The 10,036-nt window shown below is 38.1% G+C and overlaps 1 protein-coding gene across 1 annotated transcript; it reads left to right on the plus strand.

Moving 5' to 3' along the window:
* Positions 1-1,904: 1,904 nt before the first annotated feature.
* Positions 1,905-8,365, plus strand: LOC133520201 (uncharacterized). Its single transcript, XM_061854572.1, has 5 exons — positions 1,905-2,289; positions 3,522-3,701; positions 4,847-4,945; positions 6,444-6,509; positions 7,301-8,365. Exons 1-5 carry the CDS (start codon positions 2,136-2,138, stop codon positions 7,390-7,392), a joined length of 591 nt encoding a protein of 196 aa, XP_061710556.1. The 5' UTR covers positions 1,905-2,135; the 3' UTR covers positions 7,393-8,365.
* The last annotated feature ends 1,671 nt before the right edge of the window (positions 8,366-10,036 follow it).

The following is a 10,036-nucleotide window of genomic DNA, read 5'->3' on the forward strand; positions in this document are numbered from 1 at the left end:
GACCTCTAATGAGCATATTTTTGTAAAAATTGAATTTAAAATATCTATTAGCACACGTCACGTGACCCAAGTCAAAACGACATTGAAGATTCTGATGACGTTACAACTCACAGTTTGACACTGGGCTATAACCGCGAAAATCGAAGTTCGTCATTGCGGGCATTTTTCTCTGCCATTCTAATTACGTCTTAGTAAGAGTAAAAGAGAAAGATCCCCACAATATGCGATTTCCGGTTTTTGCGGTAGGCCCCCCGTTGTCTATTCTCAGTACAAAATTTAATACTAAAGCCGTAGCCATTTTGGTGGTGGGCAATTAATTGAAGCTTCGATATCTGCACTAAAAATTAACATCATAGAAATGCTAATGGATAATGAATACTTTATGATATATAATAACTCAATTACTTATTACAGAAAACATATTTTATTAGTAGGTTTAAAAACCCGCACGCACTCATTGAATACACAGCTTGTCTACCACCTAAATGGCTACGGCTTGAGTATCAAATTTTGTACTGAGAACAGACAACGGGAGGCCTTGGTTTTACGTGTGCATATACCTATATACTTAATTTACTCTTTCTTCTATGTTTTATCTCTTTAAATTAAAGAACGTAAAACCACCCAAATATATTTGTGTGAAAATCCGGCCCTGTTTTTTACCTGCTCTTCGAGAAACATAACATTGCTTCCTTGGCGCTAGCTAGCCGTGCGCTCGCATTACCAGTGCAAGCGAGGTCTTCGAATACGTATCTTTGTTTCGGATCGCAGTGTCACAAGTTAAGCTGATTTGAGAGCGTTTAGTCGCCTACCGTAGACGCACCAATAGAGATCAGACAGCTATTCTGTTAGAATTCTGTATTAGTTCATAATGAATCTTATTCCGTGCTCAATAGAGTAGTAATTCAATAAACGCTACCTATGCGGCCTGACCATTTTTTCATAGTGGCACGCGCCTTTGCGGTTTTTAAACAATAGATAAGACGATAATCCGTAGAAGCTCACGGAAAAAAATAGAAACTATAAATATACTTAATAATGTGGACATGACTCCAAAATTAATCAAATATGTAATCATTTAATTAATTTCTTACTTGACTTAAATTTTAATTCCTAGTCAATAAATACAAAAGTTTGTTAAAGTATAGATTTATTAAGAAAATGATCAGTATTTTTTCCAAATTTTCTGCAGTCAGTCTATTTATTTTTACATCAAAAATATACTTAAGTGCTGAAAAACTCCGCTCGCACTCCACTGATGTTAATGGGGCAAACTTAAGTAGTTTTATAGGAATATTATTATTCCAGTATAATTCAGAGTTTATTTTCTGTTCTAAGTTGTGGGCGATAACCTCAAAATCGGGATAAACTAAACAAAGAACAGAAAATATATATAAAACTACTTAAGTTTGCCTCATTAACATCAGTGGAGTGCGAGCGAAGTTTTTCAGCACTTAAGTATATTTTTGATGTAAAAAGAAATAGACTGACTGCAGAAATTTTGGAAAAAATACTGATTATTTTCGTTAATAAATCTATACTTTAACAAACTTTTGTATTTATTGACTAGGAATTAAAATTTAAGTAAAGTAAGAAATTAATTAAATGATTACATATTTGATTAATTTTGGAGTCATGTCCACATTATTGCGAGCAATGACGCAAATTTGTCCGATCTCTGAACATAATCTACAGCTATAAAGACATGCAGTCGACTTTTTGTTTTTTATTTGATAGAAGCCTGGTGACGAATACAAGTGTGACAGAGTAGCCAGAAACCAGACAATGAATAGAATTCATTTTGACCGAACTATCAAAGGGGAGGTATAGGGAGCGTGTATACACTGTAGAGGGCAGCACAGGAGACGTCAGATTTTAGGCGCGAGGTGCAAATGTGAAGTTTCCAATGTAGGCCACAAGATGCCAGAACCTACTATGCGCAAGAAAGCGGACGAGAACGGTAGATGGCAGCACTTGCTATGGGGTAAAGTGTCAATACTGTCAATGCACATGTTTATGTTTCCGATTCAGGCCACAAGATGGCAGACCCTCCAACGCGCACGGTCCCTATCACTCTTTGATAATTTAACTTCTTATCAGGTCCACAGATCAGCATCCTAAGGAAAACAAAGAACATGATTTACCCAATGCCAAATGGAGGAGTATACCGCTTTGAGAACAACGAGACGGTCACACTCAACTGCGTTTTAAACTGCACTGCATGCCCGGTTGACACAAAATACACCTTACATTTTTATTTACATGAAAACGAGGATAACATGAAAAGAGGTAAGTACGTATAGAAGTAAGTATATCTTTACAAAGAGAATATGGGAGACAGCGAGAGATCAAGCGATAACGCTCTACGAAGTCGAAAATCCGTTGTGCAATATTTATCGCCAGGTACTGTAGATTGGTAAGTACCCATACTATATAAATAAATAAATATTATAGGACATTATTACACAAATTGACTAAGTCCCACAGTAAGCTCAATAAGACTTGTGTTGAGGGTACTTAGACAACGATATATATAATATATACATATTTATAAATACTTAAATACATAGAAAACACCCATGACTCAGGAACAAATATCCATGTTCATCACACGAATAAATGCCCTTACCAGGATTTGAACCCGGGACCATCGGCTTCATAGGCAGGGTCACTACCCACTAGGCCAGACCGGTCGTCAAATATACTCACATACTTCACTATATTGATAAATTATACAGTATTCAATCGAGTTAGATTAACCTCTTGGTATTTCGACTATAATTTTACACCCCTAATATCGTAAGGCACATCGGAATTCACCGGATACGTCTGCGTGGATGCGCACGTGCACGGTGCACGTTGTAAATAATATACATATCCTTATTAGCTGAACCCCTAGTGTAAATTTATTCGATAGCGTGACATGACGTACGCGTTTGCGTTAAGTCTTATTTTGTATGGGATTTAGAAACAGCGCGCCAAGCGGGACGTTTTGGAAGCTCAAAATCCCATACAAAATGAGGCTTAACGCAAACGCGTACGTCACGTCGCGCTATCGAATAAATTTAAACTAGGGGTACAGGGCCCGTACTTTTCATGCCGTTGGCGCAAAAATTACGTTATTTAACATACAGGGAGTTTTTTACAACACTACAGATTTAGCTAACTTACTTATTGACAGGTAGTTAAAATAAAACTTGAACCCCATACAAACTTTCATCACCTTTTTAATCCCCTTAGGGGATGAATTTTGGAAAACCCCTTTTTAACGTTATAAACTAGCTATTGTGAAAAATTCAGCTCTCTAGGTCTAAAGGTTTGGGCTAGGCGTTGATTTAAGTGAACCAGTCAGTCAGGACTTTTACGTTTATACATACATATATAGATTTTAATACTCATATCAATTTTGTTTCATAAAAATAGGTAATGAATAAATATAAATCATATCAAAATGACTCTTCTTTATTGTCAAAAAAAGTAAAGGCTATTTCTTCCAACAAACATTTCCCAATTATTTATAGTGGTAGTCAAAACTGGTGCACCAGCAACGGTGACAAAAACGTTCACGCTACACGAGAACGACACAGAGATAGTGTGCAAGAAGTTGGGACACTTCAGCATTGAGGATTTAAAGACACATTCTACGGTCAAACTTCAAATGATAAGAAAAGATAAAGGGACTGGACAGGCCTTTGGACTAAGTAAGTATAATAATAATAATAAATAAAGCTCTCCAAGAGGCCTCTACGTGTTGGATCTATATCCCGACGTAAGCCTATCAAAAGACCGGGATTTATAGGCCCGTGAAATCCAAGGAGATACAATAATAATAAATAATAAAATATCTTTATAATTACTTAGTCAGGTCATAAGTTCTGTCGCAAAGGTTAAAAAAAAAGGTTCAAAGGCTAGGACATGTAACTTTTGTAACACCTTTTATGTAAACCCTTTTTATGTGCAAATAAAAATAAAAGGCCCAGATTTTGTTTTATGTAAGGTTCAACCATGTAAAAAAAAATAGGGATCAAAATCACCTTGAACTATTTTTTTCATGTTTTTTTATAATTTTTTTCCGAATATTACATAGAATTATGCAAAACTAAGACAGCAAATTACGTTAAATTATATTGTATGTAATTCAGCATGAAATAAGCTGGGATCTGTATCCCTTATTATTCATATATATGAGTTGAAAGCTTATTTAATGCTGAATTACTAGGTAAAGGTAGGTAGGTGAATTATTAGGTACAGACCTATAATTTTTTTATCAGTAAAAATCTTTGTGACAGACCTTATGACCTGACTAAGTATAGCATGGTTTAAAAAAACGTATCAATAAGGCAATTTACCTTTATTTTAGTACATAATCACATTCTTTTAAAACAATCATTGTCCTATCAAGTCAATTAAACCTTTATTTGTAGTTAAAATAAACTTACAGCACGTTTCGAAGAATGAAATACGATAACGATAAGTTCTGGTTCAGATAAGTTATCATTTAGATATCGTTTGTATGTCGTATAACTGACAGAAGCAGCTCGATTTGGGCAACCAACGTCACTTTGACGTTAGAAATATCGTAGATCTTATCGAGATCACAGGAATCGAAATAAACATCAATTTTGACATGTCGTTTAGTTATCGATCTTTTAAAGATAGGTATTTCCAAGATCTTAAACGTTTCTTAATCGTTCTTCGAATCGGACCGTTCATGAAATATTTGCTTTTACGGGAATTTTTAAACTCATATTCATATAAACATTATATTTACAAAGTATATTGATTTTTCTACGAAATTGGGGAATAATAACAAATGATTTTCACTTTTCATTGTATTATTTTTCAGGTTACTTTGCGTGGCTGGCAATAATAATATCAATTTTGCTTGTAGCCCTCATACTTGCGGCTATATTTGCTTGCATTGTTTTCAAGTCTCGGCGAAAAGGTACGTTTTTTATATACGTGTGAAGGTTACATTCAAAAGCTTTACTGTGGCCGCAACCGCATTAACCATGGCTCGGAACCGGTTTATAAAATACCGGTAAATACCGGTTTATTTCGGTTTTTCTGCGAACTTTTATAACGCGAACGTTTTAAACGTTTAAACGTTTTAAGAACTTTATTGTAACCTAAAAAAACGGTTTATTCGACGAGTGAAGAAACGGCCGGCCGGCCTGGTGGTGTGCTACGTAACATAGACAACGACATAGAAAGAAACCGGTTTTTATTGCTCCAAACCAGTTAATTTGACCAAAATTGTTCTCATAAAACCCGGTTTAAACGGCGTTTCGAGCGAAACCGAAATTAATAGCTTTTACGCCAAGTACGTGATAACGGTTTGGAAATTTAACCGGTTTCCGAGTCTTGGCTAATGCCGGGCTAAGGCGGGCAATAATGTTTCTTACTCATGTTATTAAAGGTCAGATTCTTATGTTATTAATTTATTCGATTTCGAAACGTGACGTACTTGTTTGCGTTAAGTCTCATTTATTATGGGCCTTAGACACAGCGTGCCAAGCGGGACGTTTTGGAAACTCAAAATGTCATACAAACTGAGACTTGACGCGAACGCGTACGTCACGTTACGCCTTCGAATAAGTTTACACTAGGGGTACAGATTTGACATATCTGCGCGTCATCGTGAATAACACGAATTATAAACGAGTAACGACTACAAGTAACTACTACTTAAACTACTAAACGGGATCCTGCAGAAAACGGTACCTGATGCAAAACACGGGATGACGCCGTGGAATACGGCTCTAAGCTTATTCATTCTAATATGTTCCACCAAAACACTGATTTAAACTTTCAGGATTTTTACACATTATTAACTAACACAAACGGGACTTAATCGCGTGTTAAGTTTAAAATTTACCTCCGACGTTAAGCTAAGCGCACCATAGCAGAAAGAGTTAAGGAACTTATCACAGCTGTCAAAAATCGTCAGGTGAACAAGTCTGCTGTGACTGAGCATTTACTGGAGGCAAGACCAAACCACTGGATCGAGCTGCATAACCCTAAAATCCTTTCCACGGATCGCCATTTCTACAGCATAAAAGTGCGGGAAGCCATTGAAATAAAAAAACATTGCTATTTCAATCGGGGCGAGGGTTTGGGGATCTCATCCACATGGAATCCAGTCATTAGTACGTATATGTAAGCGAGAACGAATATCGACAGTCGAAAAATCGAATATCGTTAGTGTTGTGTGTCGACAGAGTAACATCCCTAGTGAGCAGAATGTTCAAGTCAATAAACAAGATCAAGTGCGGGTAGTTCGAAAAACTCGCGCGGCTAGAAGATGTTGATGTCAACTTTAGCCAGTCTTCTCCGAGACCACGGGGACAACGCCGTCCTCGAAACGTCGGAGGTAAATTTAAAACTTAATACGCGATTAAGTCCCGTTTGTGTTAATAATGTTCCACCAAAATTAATTTCAGGGAAAGAATGTGAAAACGAAGGGAAAACAAACCAACCACCAAAGCCATCAGAGAACTTATATCACAGTAAGTATTATGCAGAAAGCCCTTTCCTTATTTGGCAAGTTAGCAGAAAGAAACGGAGCGATATCAGGGAGCCTAGTCAAGATGCCAATCTCTTTTTGTATGAATGATCTTGTTGTATACTTTCCTCTTAATCAAAAGTATCATACAGTATCATTTCGAACCCTCGTTCTTAATTGTATTGTCAAAAAAAACATTCATTTCGTTAAATAGTACAACATAAAGGTGCGACCAGACCGCAGCTTAAAAAACGGTCACGATACGGAATCGCAGTGACGTGTCGTATGCGTACCGTTTTTGACGCATGGTCCCCACACCGCTGCTTAAAATACGCTTCTGACGCACCGTAAATTGATCTGCGTAAAAATCGCAAAAAATATTACACGGAGATCTTATGGCAGACACCACACCGGTGACGTAAAAGACGCAAAGATTTGCGAACAAAAAAGATTCGCGTGAAGCACGTCACTGCGATTCCGTACCGTCACCGTTTTTTAAGCAGCGGCGTGGGGAGCATGCGTCAAAAACGGTACGCATACGCCGCGTCATTGCGATTCCGTATCGTGACCGTTTTTTAAGCTGCGGTCTGGTCGCACCTTAACACTCATGGTTGGGACTTCCTAGTAAATATGAATAATACCTGTGACAGGAAGCCCCGCTCTTCCACATTTATCTAGATTTGTACACAGCTAACAACAAAATTAATAAGTTAATAATAATAATACAATTGTGTAAACATATATGTCAATGTTATTGTACCTATTGGGTTATAATATTTCCGAAATTAATTTCAGTGAATGAATCTAAAGCAACCCACACTATGAAAAACCGACCGTTACCTCCGCGGCCATCTGATGCCATATATGAACGTAAGTATATAATATAAACTAACAGACAGAAGGAGAGGCACAGCTAACTACTTTTGATATTTTATTATTAGTATCTTCTACTTCTTCTTTTAAACTATGGCTTCCATCAAATCCATGACGATTTTGCCAATGTAAAAGTATTAGAAGCGGGACAAGGTGGCAGATATTTTTCGCGCGTTGTTTTATATGCTATTATCGATATTTACTGTACTTACTAGAGGTAGCTACAGAAAAACAGGAAATGGGTTTCGGAATGTGGGTCACAATGGAATTATTTCACAGTTACCTGTTGTCGCATGTTTCCCTTACTTTGTTCGAGAATGTTATCAAAATACATCATTCTGTTTCAGATGCCGATTGAAGCCGGTCATGTAGCGTGAAGAGTTTTAGATAAATATATTATTATGTAACTGTCCGAAATAAACAAATGTTACATTTACGTAAATTAATTTAAAATACAGTTTAACACCGCTTTTCCCATCCGTTTGTTGAGTTTTCGACCCTCCAGTATCATTCTCATCGCTCAGCGAGCGTAAGGCAAGTCATTTCTCGCTCGGGCGAATCAATAGATATAAATAAGATCTAACATCCCAGAGCAAGGCTCTAAAACCGGTTAAATTTCTAAGCCGTTTTCATGTACTTGGCGCAAAACCTTTTAATTTCGGTTTCGCTCGAAAAACCGTTGTTTTTAAACTGGTTTTTATGAGAACATTTCTTGTAGAATTAACCGGTTTAGAGCAATAAAAACCGGTTTCTTTTTATGTCACACCACCCAGGCCGGCCGGCCGTTTCGTTGCTCGTCGAATAAACCGTTTTTTTAGGTAACAATAAAGTTCTTGAAACGTTCGCGTTTGTGTAAAAATTCGGAGGAAAACCGAAATAAACCGGCATTTACCGTTATTTTATAAACCGGTTCCAAGCCTTGTCCCAGAGACGTATAGAAAGACAAGACATTTATTCCATAAAGCACACATACACCGGACAAGGAGATAAAAGAAATAAGATAATAGTAATAAAAACGTTTTACGAAAAAAGTAAACGAATTCATTCTTGCTACTACTCTAAATCGATCCTCTGCCCCGCCACTGATCACTGAAACCCTTGACGCTGAACCACCGAATATTCCCCGACCTCTCAACCCCTGACCGTAACTCCTAATCCTAACCTCCAATTCCTCAACTTCCAACCCCCGGCCACTCATCTCCTACCCCCCGATTCCTCAACTCCCAACCCCTCACTCCCCGACCCATCAACTCACCGCCCCCACAACCCCCTAACCTCTCAAACCCTGACTCAAACCCCAACCTACCCGTACCTTTACTACCACCGTCTACCTCACAAACCTCTCACATCTTATTTCCAACACTACCTACATTAAAAATCATAATATACCCAATTATAAGAGGGAAGTTCCACATATCGCCCGTGGTCTTCATAATCAGTAATTAGTCTTACCATCATCGTCATCCCGTGTTACTGAGACAAGGTCACCAGTACCTAAATACGAAAAACGATACCGGCAGCACTCTTTGGCGTTGTCATAATAGAAGTGAGTGCATTGCCTCTGTAACCCTAAATATTGACCGCGATTGTGTGACAAGAGAAACCGAACATACGTGTGAGCCTGACCACACCAAAAATATAATCGATATTTCATTTGAACCGAAAAAGAAAGTAACTGCCGATCTTGGATCTGTCCAAGGAATATTTGAGGATTCATTTATACAGCTGGCAGAGAGTGGTTTAGTGGAACCAGAAGGAATTACTTTATATCATTCCAAAAGAGATACTCTCTATAGACATAAAAAGAAAATGTTAAATATAAAGAGCTTATCATTCCGCTGTTTAAATGACGTCACATTTCCAAAAGCCTTGGCCTATAGGAGTGGCATCTCTTATGGTAGAACTGTTGCAAAAGTGTCCAGCTGTCAGCTATAAATAATAGTTCCAAATCTTTCCAGAGTAGCGCTAGAGTAGCTAAGAACCTAGGCATTATTGATGGAGTGAATTGCGCTGTCTATGATTTGATTTTTTTGTTCAAGTACTCTAGGTATTGTAGCACCACCTATTTAAAGTTTTTTGATGACACTTTTTGGTACATGGAGATTTCGTTCCTTATCTCCACCTTCCGTACCTTGGCCGAAAACTTTTTAGTCATTGAAGAAGAAGACGCCAATAAAATGTTGGCATTTTGTACCAACTTATCCAAGCGATCCGAGAAAACGCATGTACAATTTTTGGTGATGGTACTCGCAAAAGAGCGTCTAAACCTGATCTGGTAGAAAGTAAGGTGACTTTATTCAGAGCTTTTTGCACAACATTCTACACTTGCAGTCTATGGAGAAGGTACACCTTGAGATCGTATAGGGCCCTACAAGTACAATATAATAACGCGTTCAGGGCACTGATGGGGCTGCCGCGATACTGCAGCGCATCAGGGATGTTTGCGGAGGCGCAGGTGGCGTGTTTTAAAGCTACCATGCGCTTGCGAGCCGCATCTCTGGTGCGACGCGTGCGCGCCAGCTCCAACAGCGTCCTGGCAATGATTGCGGACAAGTTTTGCCCGTACATGTCATTTTGCTGTGGACTCCATGCGCCCAGCAGCGCTGTGGTTAACACATTGAGATAGGTGATAACTGTCAATGTGTTAACCACAGATGC

Source organism: Cydia pomonella, chromosome 7 (genome assembly GCF_033807575.1).
Source record: "Cydia pomonella isolate Wapato2018A chromosome 7, ilCydPomo1, whole genome shotgun sequence".
NCBI classification, from domain to species: domain Eukaryota; kingdom Metazoa; phylum Arthropoda; class Insecta; order Lepidoptera; family Tortricidae; genus Cydia; species Cydia pomonella.

What these genes read in the sequence shown, in the direction of transcription:
- LOC133520201 (XM_061854572.1), top strand. Translation starts at nt 2,136, where the DNA reads ATGATTTACCCAATGCCAAATGGAGGAGTATACCGCTTTGAGAACAAC. An exon ending in TGGACAGGCCTTTGGACTAA is followed by an intron (nt 3,702 to 4,846) that starts GTAAGTATAATA and finishes ATTATTTTTCAG; the next exon opens with GTTACTTTGCGTGGCTGGCA. An exon ending in ATCAGAGAACTTATATCACA is followed by an intron (nt 6,510 to 7,300) that starts GTAAGTATTATG and finishes AATTAATTTCAG; the next exon opens with TGAATGAATCTAAAGCAACC.